Source organism: Andrographis paniculata, unplaced genomic scaffold (assembly GCF_009805555.1).
Source record: "Andrographis paniculata isolate CXL003 unplaced genomic scaffold, ASM980555v1 Contig86END, whole genome shotgun sequence".
Classification (NCBI taxonomy): Eukaryota; Viridiplantae; Streptophyta; class Magnoliopsida; order Lamiales; family Acanthaceae; genus Andrographis; species Andrographis paniculata.
In genome coordinates, this window is record NW_026137624.1 from 4,236,567 (window position 1) to 4,258,324 (window position 21,758).

A 21,758-nucleotide genomic window follows, 5' to 3' on the forward strand; every position below is an offset into this window, starting at 1 on the left:
TTCAAATAGAACCGATAAGAATTCAGATAACATATAATTTATATTAGTATGTTGTGTATTTTTGTTATCTTTTGGGTATATTGTATAATTTTATTTTATTTTTAAAAAATGATATGTAATTTATTTTTTTGAAAAATAATATATAATTTTATTTTTTGGAAAGTGATATATTTATATTTTTTTAAAATATTGTATTGTTTTATTTTTAAAAGTGGTATATAATTTTAAATTTCAAAAAGTGATATATAATTATATATTTTTTATAAATTATGTGTAATTATATATGTTTGGGTTATATTGTAAAAATAAATTAAAGTTAGAGTGTAATTTATAAATATAAAAAGTTATATAAAATAATATAAATGGGAAATATATAGAGAATATACTTTAGAGTGAAAATTGAAATTTATGATTGAAGTAAAATTACTGTAAATTAATTATATTTTCAGTGTAGTTACTGTAAAAATAAAGTAATTGATTGGAAATGGATTAGTACTATAATTTGAAATAAGTTATTTTATTTTTTAAAATTTTTGAGAATTAAGTTTTAACGAAGATAAAATGGGCTTATTTCATAGCTACACATGAGGCAATCACAATCACAATCACACAATAAATCGTATACACAATTCTACCTAACTAAAATAAAATAAAAGGGAAAATAAAAAGGTTGATGGGTCAAAAAAGCAACTTCTAATAAACACCAATCAATATAATTTTCCCCACAAAAAAATAAAATAAAATAGGACTAGGCTTAATTAATTAATAGTGAGGCATGGAATGGTTATTCTTGTTGTCATATGTTTCCATTTTGCGGTCACTAATTCTTAACCAAACACAGACCGCAGTAAAACTGATGACGAGGCTGCCCAGCCCGCTGCCCAGCCCGATTCCCACAATCGCCACAATCGACAGCCCTTTGCTCTTAATCGGGCCCAGCGGGTACCCGTACAGCTTCTTATTCCCTTCGTACGAGCTCGCGTTGAACCGGCTCCGGTTCCCCAGCGAACCGGGTATCAACCCGGAAAGCCGGTTCTCCGACACGTCGAACACCGAGAGTCGCCCCAGCATCCCCAGCTGCTGCGGAATCCCGCCGGAGAGCCGGTTCCGGTGGAGATCGATTACGTTCAGATACCCGCACTGCCCCAGCTGCCCGGGGATTTCTCCGGCGAGGCGGTTTCCGGAGAGATTCAGCACGGCCAGGTTGACCAGGTACTGCAGATCCGGCGGGATGGCGCCGGAGATTGAGTTGGAGGAGAGATCTAGGGTTTGCAAATTTGTGCAATTGGAGATGAACGGCGAGATTGTGCCTTTCAGGGAGAGGCTCGGCAGCGACAGCCGGAAAATCCGGCCATTGTTGCAGGTGATTCCGGCGAGGAGAGAATCGAATCCATGGCAGGGATTGGCGAGAGCTGATTTAGTCCAGTTCCGGAGGTTCTTCTGAGGATCTTCCAAGGATTGGCTCAGGTGAGTCAAGCACCGCTCGTCGGCGGGATCCGCCGCCGTGGAGAGGATTACCAGCACGGCGGCGGCCACAAATTGGCCTGGAATTCCGGTCCGGAGCGCCATAAACGACGTCGTTATAAGGTAATTGAATCGAGAAATTTCTTAAAATTAATTGGGGATTTCTATATATATATATGTAGAGAGAGAGATGCATGTAAATTGTGAGGACTGTCTGGTTATATATGTTAAGGGTGGAAATGTGTGTACGTGGTGGGTTTTGGCTCGCGACGCCTGGTTGATCCGGACCGTTTATTTCTGCAGCATGGATGGCGCGGATCTATCTGGTGTTGGAGGCCCGGAGCGTTTGACAAATGCGGGGTCCGGTGAAAATGAAAGCGGTGGCACGAGTGGTACCGTCGGGCGTGGGGGTGAAGACTAGTGAATGATTGGGACGCTGCTGTGGGCTGTGGGTTGTGCTCTTGGGGGTATATTTGGAATTACACTTTTAAAAATCCTATGTAATACTCTTTCCTAAGAAGTATGCAGTCTTTCCATCCAAAGAAAATATATGTCATTGAGAATTAAAAAATAATAATATTTAATTAAAAGAGGATATAAAGTAAAAAATAAAATACTAAAATATTTTATTTTTAAAATAATTTTAAAATTTAAATTAAAATAATAATTATTGATAATTTGAAAAAATATAAATAATTTTATTATAAGGGGGAGATTACGATTACTATATGGGGGAATAAGACAATTGTTTTGGGATAGACGAAAATGAAAAACAAGACAATTCTATTGAGACGGAGGAGTATTTACTTTTGAATAATAATATTTTAGTTATAGTGTGTAGATAAAAATAGTATAATGACATTTTTATTCTTTTGATATAAAAATAATAATATAATATAAAATAATAATATTTATAAAAAAAAATAAAATATTTAATAAAATAATTATTTTATATTTGGACATTCTAAAATAAAAATATATATAATTTGTGGTTGAACGAAAAATATAATAATTAATGTGGATAAATTTTGGAGTTATGAAATTGCTGAATGGCTCGTGTGGGGAATTAGCCAATAGGAGGGTGACACGGTAGCACCCAACTTGTAAACTTTCGGTGGTGTTTGTAAAATCAAGGAAGGGTTTGTCCAGAATTTATGCGACCTTTGTTTTCGGACCTCAATTTTATTACTACAGCATACATACGTTGGGAGTGTAACTGCCACATACCAATGTATTGATACCACGTCAGATGTCACACAAATACCCAATCTTAAAAGTAGTTTTAGGCGTTTCGTACCTTAACAATCTATCTATTTTATCATTTTAATTTATCTCATAATAAAATATTCATTTTCTTTTTTAGTAATTGTACTATCTATCTAACATTACAAGTATCCTCCCAATTGACAATATATTAGACAAATGTCATTACCTTTATATCATACAATACTAATCGGGTTAATTTAGTTTTTTTACCTTTATTTCTAATTTATCCCAATATAATACTAATATTTCTAAAATTTTATGCAAAAAATAAATGAATATATAAATATGAGACGGAAGAAATATTTTTTTTTCTTTTTTTGCGTGTTATAAATATATAAGAGTATTTGTATCTCTACTTCATTATTTTTTATCACTTTTATTTACGTCATATTTATCTCAATATTTAAATTATTATTTTTATCATCCATAGTAATTACCTTCAACATATTACTTTTATTATTTTATAAGATTTACAATAATTTATTTATTTTTATATATTTTTATTGTCTAATATTCCTTCCGTTTTAAAAAAATAGTCCAATTTTGTTATGTCTATCGGTTCCAAAACAATAGTCTCATTTCTATTTTTGGTAATTAATTCCCCACATTTTTACAAAATTATCCTCACTTTTTCCACAATAATTATATAAAGTAAAACTATTTGGTTTTTTAGAAATATTTTTACAACAACTATAGTATTATTATTCGTTAATTTATGTGTTAACCTCAAATGTCTCTATTGTTTTGGGATAAAGGGAGTAAAATTTTTATATAATATTATATTTTAACTTTTAAATATTAATCTAAATAAATTTTAATATATTAAAATGTATGATTTACTATTTTAAATATTGAAATTATTTGAAATAAATCGAAACATATCTTTATAGATAATTTCTGTTAAATTTAAAATTTGTATGAATAATATATTTTTAAGGTAACGGGTTCTTGATAAATGTAATAAACACATCAAATATTAAAATTATTTTATACACTTTTACTAATCTATAAAATACTACTATTATTTTTAAATTTACTACAAAACTCAAATAGTATATTCATATGGAACGAAAGGAGTATTATATACATCCTTTGTCCCTTGCCAACCTATTCAATTACTTTTTTTTCATAATTGTACATAATATTAAATTTACTAATACTTTTTAATTTAATATTTTTATTCACTATTTTAATGACAAACAATTACTAAAATGGGCAGTTCTTTTTATTTATTAACTGTCAGTTGATTGATTAGTGTTTAGTTTATGTAGATGATAAGAAACATGGATTTGAAATAGTGATCTCTTTTATGTTCGTTTTTGTGCAGATATCTTGAATTTGATTATGTAAGATGAATTATAGGTTGTTAATACTGATGTGTATAAAGTTCGAAAAATTCTCAAGTTTGTATGAAATTCTCAAGATAATTTTATTTTATTTTATTTTTTAATGTATGAAAATTTTATCTTTATATAGCAATTATGGACCGAGACAAAATGTACTTTTAAAATAAAAATTATATTTTTCTTACGTTGAAAAACATATTTTACTACAAAACTATTTTTAAACATACGTCAATAGTGATTGTACTTATATATTTTATTTGTTGAAGTGGAATAAATAAAGATTGAAAGATTATGCGAGTAACTTCTTAAAATCTTTGTAATTTGATTTTTTATTTTTTTATTTGGAAGAAAGTACATATTACTTCAAATTTGTTCTTTCCATCGGTGAGTTTGTTTGAATGGATTCATCAACATTATGCTTATCTTGTATATCCATTTTCATATTTGTTTTATGATTTTTTCAAAGTTCGGGTTCAACTGCATAGTAATTGCAAGAAACATTATTATCATTTAATAATTTGTACCGAAACATTATTATCATTTAATAATTTGTACCTTTTTGGACTCTGGACTTGAGGTGTTTGACGAGGTAGGACTTGATGAATTGGTCTTATTTTTTTTTCATTTTCGACTTCTTCTTTAGTCGGAACGATATTCACTGTGATATTTTTTTTTTTTTTAATCTTACTTTCTTCTAATTTCATAAAACAATTTCATCTATTTAGATGTTCCAAGTGATAGCGACACGGTTTTTTTTTTTTTTTTTAGGCAAAATATTCAATATCCTTTGTTCATCAAGCTATATTCAAAACAAAATTGCATCGCTTATTTGATTCGTCGAATTCTACTTTCTTCACTTTCGGCACTGTTTGGAAAGGTATATTGCAGTATAAACGGCTTTAGCCCAAAAAGACTTGAGAACTCTTTTCTCATGAAGCATTGACTTCGTTATTTCCATAATCATTTGGTTCTTTCTTTCGGTTATACTATTTTTTTGAGGAGTTTATCCACCTATTAGTTGTCGCACAATTCCTTCACCCTCACAAAAATTCATAGATTTTGTCAATCTGTATTACTTTCCAATTTTCTCTATTGTTCCTTAAGCTTTTGATGGTGCATCCACTTTGCTTCTCAATAAGGCTATTGAATTTTATTTTTTTTTTTGATATAATGAACACCTCTGACTTTTAACTCATGAAATAAACCCATATCAGGAATGAATAATCATCAATGAAAAGTACGAAGTATCTATTTCTACAAACATCAGTGTGACAAGCTCTAACTTTTCTTTGGCTCTTCAAGCTACGCCGTTCAAGAAAATATTGTCAATATTGCTTTGTTATCATACAACTTTCGCACATTTTGATTGGACAAGGCTTTGAGGCTTCGATAGTTGACATGATCAAGTCGTCAATGTCATAGTTGTGATTCTTTCATAGTATCATATTTTTCAATAATTTTATCGAAATAAATTCGATAATCTCAATAGTTTTATTGAACAATAAATTCGATAATCATGGTGAGTCGAGGTAGAACCTCTCTCCGTAAAAAAAAATACGCCCCGGTAGTGGTCCCGTAAGGGATGGCCTGGTGGTGTGAGGGTTGGATGTGTGACCGTGAGGTCATGAGTTCAAACCCCCGACGCCTTAGGTCACCTGCCATACATGGTTCACTTAGTGTGACTTGCCTGTCGGGCCTAGTTTGTAGGGTATTAGGTTCGGCCGGGGGTTTACCCAGTGTGCACTTTCAGGTAGCGGTTGCGGGTTCCCACGTCATAAAAAAAAATGCCCCGGTAGGGCCTCTGGTTCGTAGCGTAACATTCCCAAAGATAAAATGACGTTTGTTTCCGAATTAGGTGGCACCCCAATATTTCGGAGCTCCAGTGAACTAAAATGAGGGGATCAGAGCTATGTCGGGAGACTTAATATTTAAGAAATACTTCATCTGTCATGCAAATGTGTACTCATTTGACCGGATACGGATTTTAATAAAAGTGAGTAATAATTGTTACTTTTTCCTTTTATAGTAAAAAAAATTACAAAAGTGTAATGATTTTTACTTTAAAGAAAACAATAATTTTTTTTTTATGACAACACGAAAAAAAATGAGCATAAATTTAAATGACGAAGGGAATAGCTGCCGGATTTGTACAGGACAACTCCTCAGAAACTATGTCGAAAAATGTTTCCGGCGATGAGAGGATTAGAGAGAGGGAGATGATTCCCTTGGTGTTAGTATATCCAGATGAGATGCACAATACCTTTTTTTATACACTCTCACGGATGTAATGATCGAAAATTAATTGCATGCCAATAAATTGTAATTTTGAAAACCTATACACAAGTAACAAACATTTTTATGCAATTTAATTTGCATAATATATCATGCATTAATCACCATTGTGAAATTTAAATTTGAATTGCATAACCATCCTGTGTTATTAAGCCTTGCATACAATTGTGATTTCTATGCATGTATTTGAAAAACCTTCATGCATGAATGTGTGTATAAACTCAATATAAGTTTTATTTTACATTAGGCATGAAATTATATTTGAAATGCATTATATATTCATGCATGCATGCATTTAATTTGGGGCTATTTATTAGTATATAAATTTAATTTCTTGGGCTTTAGATTTAACAAAAAATATATGTCATTTCAAATTAAGTTTCGGAGCACAATGGACTATATTAATCTATTTGTTTACCAAATCCAAGTCCAAGTACAAACCCACAACCATATTATCTTGTTCGGGCAGGCGCGCGCCTGTGTCTACCGGCATTCATAGGCCTAACAACCATTATATAGTCCATCTGCATTTCAACTTATAATCGATTTTGAAAATTATGAATTTAATTTATAAATTAAATTTTATCGATTAAATAAATAACCGATTAACCGATTATCCAATATTTAGTAACCGTAGACTATACAACTAACTACTAATATATATATATATGTATTTTATACTTATTTATCATCTTACTCTCACTTTATTATACATTTATATCTAAAAGTAATGTTAATTTGGTCTTTACCCTATTTTATCTACCGACTACTATTAAATTACTAATGTTACTTAATCTTACCATCTTATATTCACTTTATTATACACTTATATTATATCCGCGTGCAAATAATAAATGTAAACATTAGGAATGAACAGAGGGAGTATAACATAATAATACTGAATCATGTCTGGATTACCGTAGATACAATAATTTAGGAGAAGTATAAAAAAAAAATATTAGTAAAAATAATTATCATATAATTTAAATAATTATAAATTAAAATTAATATAACTAATCAAAGTGTATTTTATTTTGTAAAATAGTTTAAAGAGATATTTTTATATAAGATATAGAAAATTATATAAAAAATATAAAAATAATAAATAAATGTAACATATTAATTTTTTGAAAATATATATATATATTTTTTAAAAAAATACACGCTTAATTTAATTAAAATTAAAAAAAATTATAAATTAAAAAATATTTAATTAAATTGAAAAAAAATTTAAATTAAAAAATATATGTAGGACGAGAGAATAATAATAATAATAATAATAATAATAATAATAATAATAATAAAATATGAAAATATTTGGTGATGCAACAAAACATAGAGCAATGAAGTGGTCCTCGTGGAAGCAGAAGCAACAAAAAGATATTTGTGATTGTAAGCAACAAGTACATATTAATATGACTCCTCAAACACCAACATTCTGTCTACACTAATCACATTTCCATCCCCACACAACTACTTAATTAAAATTCTACACCTGAATTTAAATCATCACCATTAATTAATTAATTACTTTATAGTCCCTCGGAATTCAAGCATTAATTAAATCGAACCTTATCTTTTCACGACAAGACCCTTTGTAGATTTTGGTCCCTGCTGCTGGACAGGTGTGGGCTGCGCGACGGCTGACGGGTCTCGGGACTTTTACACCTTATTGATGGAGCGAGTTCGTGATTCATCTTTCTGGCTCTGAGGTCCTGGGAGCTTCCAAGACCGACGTTGGCAGGTACATATGCTGGCTGGTCTTCTGCTGTAGGAACAGCAGTCAAACTCGTTTCTGGAATCTTGCCTTGGGCTTATTACAACATCAATTTTCACGAGATTCAGATATTTGGATTTATTATTAATTACTCCGTTCGACCCTACTAATTTATCTCATTATATTAACAACTGCTTTTAGATGTTACGTAATTAGTGAGTAATTAAAAAAATATTATTAAAAATAAAATAAAAATAATTTTACATTAAAATTAAGATTACTAGATGATTTAATTAAAATAAAAAATTATAAATTATGAATTTTAAAATGTGATTAAAGTATATAATTATATTTCAATAAATAAGACAAATTATGTGGGACAAAAAAAATATTGGATAAATTAAGTGGATATTAACCAACTTTATTATGTATATATTAATATATATACAATTACTTTATGCTTCTTATGTTCTACTTTTTTTTTTTTTTTTTTTTTTTTGTATTTGGTGTATTATTGTGAGAAATATATTATAAAGATTGAAAAATTGCATTGTTATTTATAACGAAAATATAAGCTTATAAATAGACATAATATACAGATTTGATAGATTCAAATCTAAATAACATAAAACCAATTTAAAATTTAAAATAAAATATTTAAAATATTTCAACATTTCTCTCAAACTCAAATGGTATAACAAAACCAATTTGAGTTTGATAAGAAAGTTGAATACAAACGTAAAAGACGCAAATAAAATAACAGTTGCTGGTCTACCGTTGCCGCCGCCGCTCCATAGTGTCAAAGCCAGATACAATGGTCTCAGTTGAATTAGAGTCAGAAACAACAGGACTCACGATGGAAACGAAAATAATAGGACTCATGACGGAGTCGGAAACAAAATGACTCACGATGGAATCGGAAACAAAATGACTCACGATGGAGTCGAAAATAACAAGACTCTCGATAGAGTCGGAAATAACGGCACTCTCGATGGAGTAAAAAATAGCGGCACTCTCGATGGAGTCGGAAATAACAGGACTCTCGATACAGTCGGAAATAACGGGACTCTCTAGACAGTAAGAAACATGGCTCTGGAGAAAACGCAGCAGACGGGTCGCAGACATATGCGCGGATATAACTTCATATATAGACAAATTCAGGACTAAAAATAAAATTAAAATCGAAAACGGAAAGGACTAGAAACTATCGAAAAAATCTCAAAATTGAGAGACCTTCGGGTACAATCTAGGTTGATATATACCCGAAGAAACGTGGGTTAGTAGAATATATCTACTGTAAGGGAAAAATAGACTTTGATACCATGTGAGAAATAAATTATAAAGAGTAAAAAATTGCATTGTTATTAATAACGAAAATAGAAGTTTATAAATAAGCATAATATACAAACTCGATAGGCTCATGATGAGATAATATGGCACAGCAACAATGATAATCACGCAAATAAGCAGGATCATAACTTACTCGATGTGACGAGGTATGACAGGTCTAGGGACCGCAGACGGATCAACATCTGGAAACAAGGTCAGAGATGGATCAGAGGTCTCAACTGGAACAAAATCTGGAGTCATAGATGGAGTCGTAGGGTCAAGATCAGGAAACAAAGGGAGGATATGCCGATAGCAAGGAAGGTGAACCAAAATTAGATGAGACATAAAATTCAGACATGGTGAAAAATATGATACTCTCCCAAACAGTAACATCACGATATATACGCAACCGTTTAGAGATCAGATCCCAAAGTCTGTAACATCTATGCTCTACCCCATAACCAAGAAGAAAACATACACGCGCACGAGGTTCCAATTTGGAACGTTCATGCTGAGGGATAAGGACAAAACCGATATAACCGAAGGGACGAAGGGTACTATAATAGGGTGTCTGACCATACAGACGCTCGAAAGAGGTGTTCTTATGGAGAACAAATGATGAAATGCGATTTTTGGTATAGACAACAGTTAGGGCAACTTTCCCTCAGAACCTATAAGGACAAGGGGCAGACAAAAGGGACGCACGGACAATATATAGAATGTGGCGATGTTTGCGCTCAATGCGACCATTTTGTTGAGAGGTGTATGGAAAAAAACGCTGAATCAATGTACCTTGAGCATAGAGAAAATTTAACAATGTAGAATCTTTATATTCAAGGTCATTATCAGTATGGAGAGTTTGTATGAGACAAGAAAACTGAGTTCTAATCATTTGGGCAAATTGGATGTATGTTTGAGGTAATTATGAGCGGTGTTTTAAAAAATATATACATGTAAAACGAGAGTAATCATCTATAAAAAAAAAATGACATAATAATGATACCCACTCATAGAAGAAACATGAGAAGGACCTCAACTATCATAATGAAACAAAAAAAACGGTTTACTTGCGAACGACATATTTTCTGAAAAATATAAGACTGATTCTTTTCCCAAATGAAAGTGTAAGCAATTAAATGACTCAAAACCAATAGAACCAAAATGACTACTAACGAGAGATTGAATTTTAGAGGAAAATGCATAACCGTAACAAATATGCCTTTGAAGGCTAGGAAAAAAGAAGGTAGTAAGTTTGGTATAAGTAGTAGTAGCAGAGAAATTACTGGGAAGAATTTTCAAAGATTTTACCTCAAATAGTTGACTCATTTTTCGACCTGTCCAAAAATTTGATCCGTACGTGATCCTGAACCTGCACACCAGAAGAAGAAAAAGTAACATCAAATCTAGGCTCAACTAGTTGGTCAACTGCTACAAGATTTAAAATCAATTGAAAATGTAGCAAGTAACAATAAGTCCTTGTTTTACTAGTGGATTCGAGCCTAAAGTAAGATAGAGAATATCAAATAATATCAAAAAATATCTAAATTTAATAAGAGGATATCTAAATCTAACAATTGTAAATATGAAAATTTATGTAAAATATAATTAACAAGTAATTAAAAAGTGCTCAAATCTTTTCTACTAATTTTAGTGTAAGTGTGTATTTTTATTATTTTTTCTTTTATAATAAAATAAATGCAAAAATATATAACTTTTTACTAAATAAGAATATGAAAATATTCTCTAAGTTCAAACCCAATGCCTTCAGGTCTTACGTGTCACATATGATTTGTCTAGTATGACTTGTTTTGTTAAATTTAGTTTGTATGGTATTAGGTTTACTAGAAAATTTACCAAGAACGCAAGAATAAATACTATTTTTTACATTAATTCAAAAATATTCATTAGCTATTGTATTAAAACTAATCACACATTAATATTAATTTTACATAAATTACAAATATATCATTACACATAATATTAATATATATATTTTTATTAATTAATAAAATATTATTATTTTTTAATTTATTATAAAACCCAGATAATCCAAATAATCCATTTGCATCGGCTAGAAACTAGTAGCAGGGGCAGATGTATGCGGCACCCACCTCACCTCCTTTTAATTTTTTATTTTTTATTTTTATTTTATAATATATAATATAAAAAATAATAAATAAATTAAAAAATTACTAAAAATTGATAAAGTATTTACGTAAAGATCTAAATTTTTAATTTAAATTTTGAATAATAAAAAAAATTTATATCATAATAATTATTTAATACTATAAAAATATATATAAATAAAAAAGTAATAAATAATAATTAAAAAAAAAAGAAAAATCTTCAAAAAAATTTCAACCAAATATACGGGAGAGGATATTTTTAAAAACTATTTTTTTTTAATAAATGTTTTTACTATTTATCAATTTCATATAATATAAAATTCATCGGGTAATATATAGTTGTCATTGTAGATTGATATTTTGTAAGATTTTTGAAATATAATAACTCTATTAATAAAATTATTGGATAACAAATAGATGATGATCATTTCGAAATTTAAAAAATTAGCCCCCTTTTCATCCGAATCTGGTTCCGCCTCTTACCAGTAGTATATATTTGTGATGTGTGGTTTGAGGAATGACACCCACACACACACACATAGACATGTTCGATGAATTGCTGCATTCAACTCAATAGTGAGTGAGTGGCCAAATAATTATATCACATATGTATACATATATATATATATATTTGAAAATTAATAGTGGAGTGGAGAGACACAGGAAGGTGATTGTTACATGACATAATGATACACAGACATGGTACAGTACTAGGCTACCACCATATACATACATATATATATATATTGTACTTCCTCCTTTCCATATAATATCAGCGTATTATTATATACACGAGAATTTAAGTAAATTATATTAGTAAGTAAATTAAAAAGTGTATTAGTAAATATAATTATTGTATAATAAAAATAATTATAGATTAAAATTAAAATATAAATAATTTAATTAAAATTTAAAAAATTATAAAATGCAATTAAAATGTATAATTATATTTTAAATATATATATATATATATAGGACGGAGTATATGTGTTTGGGTAAGAATATTTAATATAGTTGGTAGTGAAGTCACCGATTCAGACAATGCTGCTGGACGAATTATGTGTATATATTTGTTAATTATATATAATTGTCGACGACGACCACTTCTCTTCTATATAGCTTCATTCTATCAAATATTTCTTCTTAATTTCTCACCGGATTTTTATGTTCATTTATTTTTTTTTTTATTTTTTTTATTAAAAAGTAGATCAAACAATTAATTTTTATTTTTTATATTACTCTAAAAATCAGTTTTATATTTAAAATATTGCATCAATATTTATTTATATCTTATCAAATAATTATTCAAGTTTGATCTTTTACTACTAAAAAACTCCAAATCTTTATGTAACATTTATTTCTAAAGACATAGTATGAGCGCTTTTGAATTTATATGCTTAACTTATAGGTTATTACCAACTCTTGGAGAAAAATATATAAATAACCATTTCGATAGATTCATATAGGTAAATTATATTTCCAATAATCACAATGATCATAAACTTACATGCAATAATAGTATAACTTGTTTGCGGGTTTTGGATATTAACGTTGAACTACACAAAAGTTGTCACGACAAAGTTCAATATTGCGATAATTTTATAAATTTAACGTATGTATAATTGTACGATCGCGGCTAAAGTAATGGATGAATACGATCATGAATAACAATAAAGATAATAATAAGTATTAAATTGTTGGATAATCGGTTAATCGACTATTTATTTAATCAATGAAATTTAATTTATATTGAATTCATAATATTTTAAACTGATTATTCGGTGAGTTGAAATGTATATAAGCTGAAAAATGAACGTTGTAATATGGCTTAGGCAAAAAAATGTCAATAAGCCACTGACGCGGGCCGCTCGCCCAGACTAGATCTGAGGTCATAGGTTGAGACTTGAGTTTGATAAAAAAAAAAGAATGGATTTATTTAATCTATTTTTCTGACGGGAAAGTCAAACTAGGTGAACCATGTGTGGCGAACCCATGACCTCACAGTTACAAATTCAATCTCTACACCACCAGACCATCCCTCAAATTTTGAATTGACGAATGAATACTCGGCCGGTTATGGATGTATTTTCAAATAATTAAATTGCAATAACCGGCTTGACGTTTCGATTTGTCTTTAAATCCCTCACTTGGTGGATGCCTATAAAAAGGCTTCTAACTAACTCATTCGAATACACAACAATTCTTCCTCTCCTCTCTCTAATATATATTATTTCCGATGACTTTTCCGGTGTGTTTCCAATCAATATTCCGGTCGCATTCAGCCTATTACTTTCCTTTCTTTTAAAGCCTTCCGACACAGTATTAGTTCACCTCATTTTAGTTCGCCAGAGCTCCGAAATATTGAGATGCCACCTAATTCGGAGACGAACGTCGTTTTATCTTTGGAAACGTTGTGCCACGAACCGAAGGCACTACCAGGACGTATTCGTTTTTACGGAAAGAGGTTCTACCTCGACTCGACGTGATTATCGAATTATTTCGATAAATTGATTAAACATAAATAAAATATAAATTTACATTTAAGATATATATATATATATAAAGATATTGAATATAGTGTACATAGTTGACGAAGACATTGCATTGTATCATTGTGGACAAGTCGCTTTAATCAGGGTGGGTTTCTTTGATTGTGATTTATAAACCAAAATGAGACACGATTTTGGAATTAAGTGATTGTAAAATAATTAATTAAAGAATTAATAAATTCCATTTTGTGGCTGTGACATTCAAATAAAGTACCAAATCTTATATGTTTCTATGTTCCTCAAGCTTCAAGATTTGGTCCTCATGCCAATTCAATATTTTTTCTATGTCTAATTAATTAATTGCGATATTATATTAATTATTTGGTTTATATAAATATCTCACCCTAATAATACAATACATAATTTTCTATAAGTAGATAATATAAAGAAAGGGAGAAAAAAAAAATATAATGATACAATTATGTTTGATATGACAAAAAATCTAAAGGATCAAAATTATTGGTTGGGTAATTTATGTAGGGAGTCAAACTTTAAGATTTATTTATTTTTATTTTTATTAGTGTATTGAGGATGGTTATATATAGGGGTGGAAATAGGCCAGGCCAGGCTAGGCTTTGGTTAAATAGGCTTGGCCTGTCTTAAAAAGATATGGCCTGAGCCTGGTCTACCAGCCTGAAAAAAAATATTTTTAAAGCCTGAGCCTGGCCTTTTTAAAAGCCTGGTCTGGCCTACGAGCCTGTTTAAAAGGCTACATAATAATTTATTATTATTATTATTATTATTATTATTATTTTTTGTAAATTTCGTACTATAAATAAAAAATAAAACAGATACAATTATTTATATTATATATAAAAAAATAAAAAATTCTGTTTTTTAATGACAAAAATTGTAACACCCCCAGTTGGCTCATACTGGAAATGCTACCGCCACACTGCATCATGAGGTCGTCACCTCCTACTTCGGGCCCCACAACACAGTGTTAAGGCTAAAATTAATTATATAAGCATTTTATTATTTCCAAAAAAACAAGTTTATAAATATTTACAAAAACATACTCCCAAAACGGGAGGTTTTTCTAGTTAGAATTTACATATAATACATCAGATGCAGTTCACTCATTCAGCCCGTCTTTCTATCTCCCGAGACGTCCCCTGTCCCGGAGGTGCCATGCGTACCTGAATCAAATATTTTTCTTAAAAGCAGTCTAGAATTAAATCCATTTTAAGAACTAACATAAAATATGCCATGTCATGCTCGAAAATAGAGTTTAATTTCCGTCATTTGCAAAATAAATGCCATGCCATGTCCATACTGAAATAATGTAACAATAATGTCAAAATCGACAACTCATGCACATATACCCATATACATATGTCAAAGTGAGCAGCCGGAATAACCTCGGCTCCATAATAACGGCTCACTAGACTATCATCAATAAATAGCCGGAAAATCCTCGGCTCAAGGAAGGACCTGGTAAACCCATAATAATATAACGGTCACCCGGTCACTCCCATATACCCACCATACGACTCCCGCAATCAATACATGGATAGTCGAGCGTTGTCGCCATTAACCACAAGACACCCCATAGTCTGTGATAGCGAAGATAGGACCCTCCTGTCTAGCCCTACCCCGTGTAACGTAGTAGAATCCGTGCAACCTGGAATCACCCGAAGGAAACCCGGAAACTCTACTCCTCCTCGCACGCCCTAACGGGATCGCGTTTGGAGTTTGGCATATGATCCTAAACTACCGGTAGACCTCACTAGTAGCTACTCCAATGAGTGGAACAACACCGAACACGAATGATTAGACCAAACACGTCTCAACTGCAATGGGTCTAATCCCTGAATGACCGTGCGACTAAGTCACCCAGTTGTCCGACTACTATCGTCCACTATCGCCAAAGTGTTACGGTACATCGGGGTCGAATATCCTAACCCCAGATGATGCCCTCGCCTAGCACTACCGCACACGGCGACTAAACGATAGATCCATAAAACATATCCGATAAATCGTGCGATGTGTGCAGCATGTCAATAAGTGAATTTAATGAAAAGGGCTGGTGAGACGGCCCACCTATCCTCCTTTTTATAAATTCACCAACACGATCAAATACGTATATCAAATATCGTAAAACGAAGTTTCACACATGCATATACACACACATATATACATATATAGATGCACTGACCAAATGATTCCACATAATATCATATCAATATCAGAATCAGAATCACATGCAACATAAATACCTAATTTCTTAAAATTAGATTTAATTCCCTACTGCTTACCTCCTACCGATACTTTCTGGATTTTATAACTTCACCCAAATCTCCTCCAACGTACACCTGTCCCATTATTTACTCAAATCAGATGAGCTTTATGCTTATTCTCAGGAGCTACCTGCTTATTCAAAAGCTAATTTCTATAATTAACTCGTCGGGCTCCAAACTTTTATATTTAGTAGAATATGATATTCTAGCTATAAAATCCTTCTACCTCATAATATTTATATTGCCCGATTATTAAATAAAAATACGCAAAGGTATGAACAAGCAGGCAGGTGCAATATACTGCCGTTTTTTATTCGACTTGGATTGGTACGAAATTCTCAAAATATAACGTCGGCGCTACGAATAGGCTATTAGCTAAAGAAATTCGTCGATTAAATAGCCAATTATCCAGTTATGGATTTTTGAAGAATTTTTTTTAATTTAATATTCCCAATATCGAAATTCATATTAAAATCCATAATTAAATTCTACGTATAACGAAGAATACAATACCAAAGTCGGAATCGAAATCGATCGGCTAAATCTTTTTCTTTCTTCTTTTCTTTTTCTTCCTCTTTCTTCTTCTCTGCCTTCTTCTCCTGCGCGTTCTCCTTCTCCTTCCTTCGTAGGTAAGATTGTATTTACATTTATAATTATATTATTATTATTATATTATATTATTTATTATATTATAATATATTATAATATTATTATTATTATTAACGCTATTATTATTATCATCCTTATCTTTACATTTTATTATATATATGTATTATATATTATATATTATATATTATATTTATATTTATATTTATTTTTAATTTTATCGATATTTATCCATTTAACAGTCTATTTAATTATAACTAATATACAAAATTGGAATATAATTTATCCCAAAATATTAATTTCTTGATTCCATTACTATTGTCAAATATTTATTTGCTATAATAATATTATTTTATACATTCCGAAATCGGGGCATTACAAAAATAATCATTTTTATTGCCATATAAAAATACAATATATTATACTAATAATTTGCAAAAAAACGTATATTACAATTCATTCAAATATATATATAATTATTCGGAATAAGTCTTGCAAACTCCAGACAAAAGCTGATAGAAATTACTGCATAATGACATTAAAAAAAAAAAAAACAGTTTACATCAATCTATTGTCATTAAGCTGATTGTTCTAACAAAGAAATAAGCAACGCTAACTCAGAAGCAATATTAAAAAATTCGACAAAAATATTTAGAAATTAATAACATAGATTTTCAAGTTCACGTCACCCACAGGCCACAAGCCACAAGAATTGCAAATTCCCCCAAAGTTTCTGAAACCATTAAATCTGTTCAAGTACAAAAGTTGATCAAATTAGTATTATATCTGAAATTTTTTCCTTCTATATATAAATTACGCAAAGCATCAAAAAATTATATTAGAACAAAAAGAAAAAAGGAATATCTTACTTACCAATACAATAAAAGTTTCAAGAGAAAAATAGCAAATAGATCAATAATATCTTCTGGACATTAGCATTTCCACTCCTGAAATCAAAATTTAAAATTTCAGCACCTGCAAACCTATCCAAATATTTTAAAAAAAATAAATAAATAATTGTAATATCAAAACAACCACCTGCAAACCTATCTAAATATTTCAAACAATACATCCTGCAACAAATTTCAGAAAATCAAAGTTGAATCCTCCCAAAATACATCATGCAACAACAATATCTTACTAAAAAAATCAGATTTTCAAACAATTAATCTGTATAAAAAATTTCAGAAAATATTATAAATTTAAAACGTACCGCAACCAAAGTATTAAAGAACTTCTTTAATCTATAAGCTTATCTCCTTCAAAGACTCATTCACCTTCAAATGAGAGAAATATTTTTATTAGAAAAAAATATATTGTGGGTGATGAATAAGATAAAGAAAAGACAGTTAATAATAAAATTTACCTTCTTTTTTTTCAAGTTGTATTTATGTCGAAGCCAATCTCCTCCACAAATTAGTGTCTCAATAGATTCTTCATTCAATCTTGAACGATATTCATCTATAATTCTACCTCCAGCACTAAATGTAGACTCTGAAGCTACCGTTGATATTGGAATCGCAAGTACATCAGCAGCCATCTTCGATAAAACTTTATATTTCATGCTGTTGTTCCTCCACCACTCCAAGGCACAAAATGAAGACATATTTCCATCAGGAATATAAACACTGTCCTCGAGATAGGCATCCAATTCAGATTTTGATACAGGAATTGCTTCTTTTGCTCTTACAAGACTCATAATTTGATCAAACCCAGTAACTATCGCAGATTCAGATTGGGTGGTGGCAGAGGAGATGTTAGCCATATTGCACTGACTTGAGGATGATTCTTCAACACTTAAGGCCACATAATCATTATATAGTTGTTGCAGTGAAGCACGCACTTTGTTCACATACTCGGCAGCAACTTCTTCAGACTTGTATATCATTGGAAAACATATTTCAACACCATGAAATTTAACTCTCGGATCCAATACATTTGCAACAGCCATCAATAGATTGCACTCACCCCAATATTTATCAAACTTTTCTTTCATTTGCGTTGCCATTTGTATCATAAAAAGATCATCATCCTTTGTCGCATCATCAATTACTTGCTTCACTTTCCAGACCTCTGAAAGATACAAGTTGGCAGTAGGATATTCACTTCCAGATATTAAATTGGTAGCTAAGTTGAAAACCTCTAAAAGTTTACAAACTTTCTCGACTTTCTCCCAATCTTCATTTGAAGGTGCAAATGTATAATGAGGTTCTCTTTCTTGGTATTCTGAGAAGACAATCTTGAATTTTAAAGCAGCGGCTAACATGTGATATGTAGAATTCCACCTTGTTGGACAATCAATTATCAACTTCCTTTCTTTTAGATGCTTTTGTTCAACTACTTCACCAAAACTCTTCAATCTTGAATCATTGAAGTTTACATACTTCACACTTTCACGAACATTATGGATGATATCTTTGATTCGACTAAGCCCTCTTGCACCAAAAGATTCAATATGTGTGCACAACATCTAACATGAAATAGAGCTCCATCGAGGACAAGCTTGGTGCTGCGTAATATGTAGTCTTTTAGATACCTCAAGCACGAGTCATTATATGAAGCATTGTCAACTGATACTGAGAACACTTTATCTTCGATCCCCCAAGCCTTCAAACATTTGAAAATGGCATTGGCTACATCAATTCCTCGCCTTGGAGCAGGCACCTTGACAAAGCTTAAAATCCTTTTCTGAAGCTTCCACCCAGAATCTATAAAATGACCAGTGATTACCATATATTCAATCACTTGATGACTGGATTTCCACATATCTGTTGTCAAGCTAATCTTGCTCACACTCTTTAATAATTCCTTCAATGCTTTTCTTTCTGCTTCATATATTGCTATGCAATCACTTCGTATCGTCTTACGAGAAACTTTCTGAAATTCAGGGTTCGCATACTGAAATGACCATATAAAAGCATCGTCTTCTACAATGCTAAAAGGATACTCATGTACCATAATAGAAGTGGCAATGACTTCCCTCATCTTTTCATTAGAAAATCTAAACCCCGGACTTATAAACGGATTACTTGAATTGGATGGCTTAAAAGGAATGACACATTGTTTCTTTTGTGAAGCCATTTGTACTGACCTCTGCAAACACCCTTCTGAATGTCTCTTTAGATGGCTTGTGCTCGCACCTCTTCCCCCAGTAGCAAATGCATTTTTACAGTATTTGCAAATAGCTTTCTTAACACCTTCAGCAACTTGAATTTCATCAAAGTCATTCCACACAATTGAAGTTTTTTTCCTATTGGCACCTTCATTTGCTTAATTTGAATTCCTTTCGTCTTCATTTCTGTTATCATCCACAGGTTGGCTTGAAAGGGAATCCACTGATATACTATTGTGTGTATCAGATGGAAGATCAAAAATATTTGTTTCATCCATCGAAGCCATATCCTGCTTCAAAATAAATAAAAAAATTTATTTAATTAATGATATACATTATAAACGAAAATATCAGAAACTGTTCATTCTTGTAAATATATATCTTATATTTTTCTACAAAAATATAAAATTTTCATTTTAATCTAAATAATATAAAACACAAAAATAAAAATAACAAAACTATTTTAAAAAAATGACGTTATAAAAAAACAAAAAAAACGTCATAAAAAAATATATAAGATAAATAAAATATAACAAAAAAACAAAAAATATATATATTGAAATTCATATCTAAATAAAAATAACGAAAAAAAACATATAAAAACGATATTTACCTTATTTTTCCAAATTCCACCGGTAGCAATAAAAAAGAAGAGGCGATGAAGACAGAAGAAGGAAAAAGAAAAGTAGTGGTTCTCTGTGAAGAAGATTGCAAAACCCTGGACGGCGTGGAGGTCTGGCAGCAGTTGCAGGCTTGCAGCGGTGGAAAAGGAATATGGACAGTTGTTGTTCAGTTTACAGCGGGATAATATTTGAATTATGATAAAAGAAACAAAAAAAGGAACATGTGTGCAGTAGTTGTTCATATTTGAAATTTTTTATTGAGATAAAAATTATTTTTATTTTTGTTTTTTTTAAATAAATTTATAATTAAATTTTTTTTTATATATCATTATTATATATAAAACTATTCTTATTTTATAATAATAAAAAATAATTTTATATAATAATAATATTATTATTAAACAGACCGGCCTGTTTAGTAAATAGGTTTTTTCATAAGCCTAAGCCTATTCTGTATATATAAACAGGCTTTAACAAAAATCTGAACCTGGCCTTTCTAATAAATACAACAGGCCAGACCATGCTTGATGTAGGCCAGGTCATAGGCCCCTGACAGGCCGCCTGGCCTATTTCCACCCCTAGTTATATAGTGCTATTTGTCACAATCAATATATGCATATATTGTGTTAAATAAAATATATGTACTGTCAATTATATATGTAGTATATTATATATAAATATATATTTTTTTGTATTGAAATCAAATAATTGAATGTGCTCTATATCATTGTACTGTTAGTTTATTTACTGTATGTTAACATAAATTATATATTATATATTGTCTGTTGCTATATAATGTATTGTTAGTATTTTCCTAAATTTTAGAATTTAGTACAATAAGGGTAATCTAACTTATTGATTAAATAAAATTTATAGTAACATTGCCAACTAGTGCCTCAAAGAATTTTCAAATTTTGTAGGACATTTATTGTGTGTTGAATTATATATATATATATATATATTGTACTTCAACTATTAATAAGTGTATAATCATATTTGTAATAGGGTAAATTATATAACACATCATTGTATTTACTAAACATGCACAAAATATCTTATATTTTATTTATTGCGTGAAACCCTCTTGT

At 30.4% G+C, this 21,758-nt stretch overlaps 2 protein-coding genes and 1 long non-coding RNA gene across 3 annotated transcripts; all 3 read right to left on the minus strand.

Moving 5' to 3' along the window:
* Positions 1–557: 557 nt before the first annotated feature.
* LOC127242165 (receptor-like protein 57) lies at positions 558–1,637 on the minus strand. Its single transcript, XM_051261591.1, has one exon. The coding sequence runs from the start codon at positions 1,567–1,569 to the stop codon at positions 763–765; it is 807 nt and encodes a 268-aa protein (XP_051117548.1). The 5' UTR covers positions 1,570–1,637; the 3' UTR covers positions 558–762.
* A 13,317-nt stretch (positions 1,638–14,954) lies between these two features.
* On the minus strand, positions 14,955–16,951 carry LOC127242168 (uncharacterized). Its single transcript, XR_007836719.1, has 3 exons — positions 16,843–16,951; positions 16,348–16,404; positions 14,955–15,228 (listed from the first exon to the last, which is right to left on the minus strand). It is a non-coding gene; the product is annotated as an uncharacterized LOC127242168 (long non-coding RNA).
* A 665-nt stretch (positions 16,952–17,616) lies between these two features.
* On the minus strand, positions 17,617–20,016 carry LOC127242043 (zinc finger BED domain-containing protein RICESLEEPER 2-like). The gene is made up of 4 exons (XM_051261376.1): positions 19,472–20,016; positions 18,302–19,370; positions 18,149–18,212; positions 17,617–17,683 (listed from the first exon to the last, which is right to left on the minus strand). Exons 1-3 carry the CDS (start codon positions 20,014–20,016, stop codon positions 18,180–18,182), a joined length of 1,647 nt encoding a protein of 548 aa, XP_051117333.1. The 3' UTR covers positions 17,617–17,683; positions 18,149–18,179.
* Positions 20,017–21,758: the final 1,742 nt, after the last annotated feature.

Coding starts and splice junctions, on each gene's coding strand:
- LOC127242165 (XM_051261591.1), bottom strand. CDS start 1,569: ATGGCGCTCCGGACCGGAATTCCAGGCCAATTTGTGGCCGCCGCCGTG.
- LOC127242043 (XM_051261376.1), bottom strand. CDS start 20,016: ATGGCTTCACAAAAGAAACAATGTGTCATTCCTTTTAAGCCATCCAAT. Junction 19,371..19,471: donor TATAATGACTCGTGCTTGAG/GTATCTAAAAGA, acceptor TTTTGGTGCAAG/AGGGCTTAGTCGAATCAAAG. Junction 18,213..18,301: donor ACAACTTGAAAAAAAAGAAG/GTAAATTTTATT, acceptor TCTCATTTGAAG/GTGAATGAGTCTTTGAAGGA.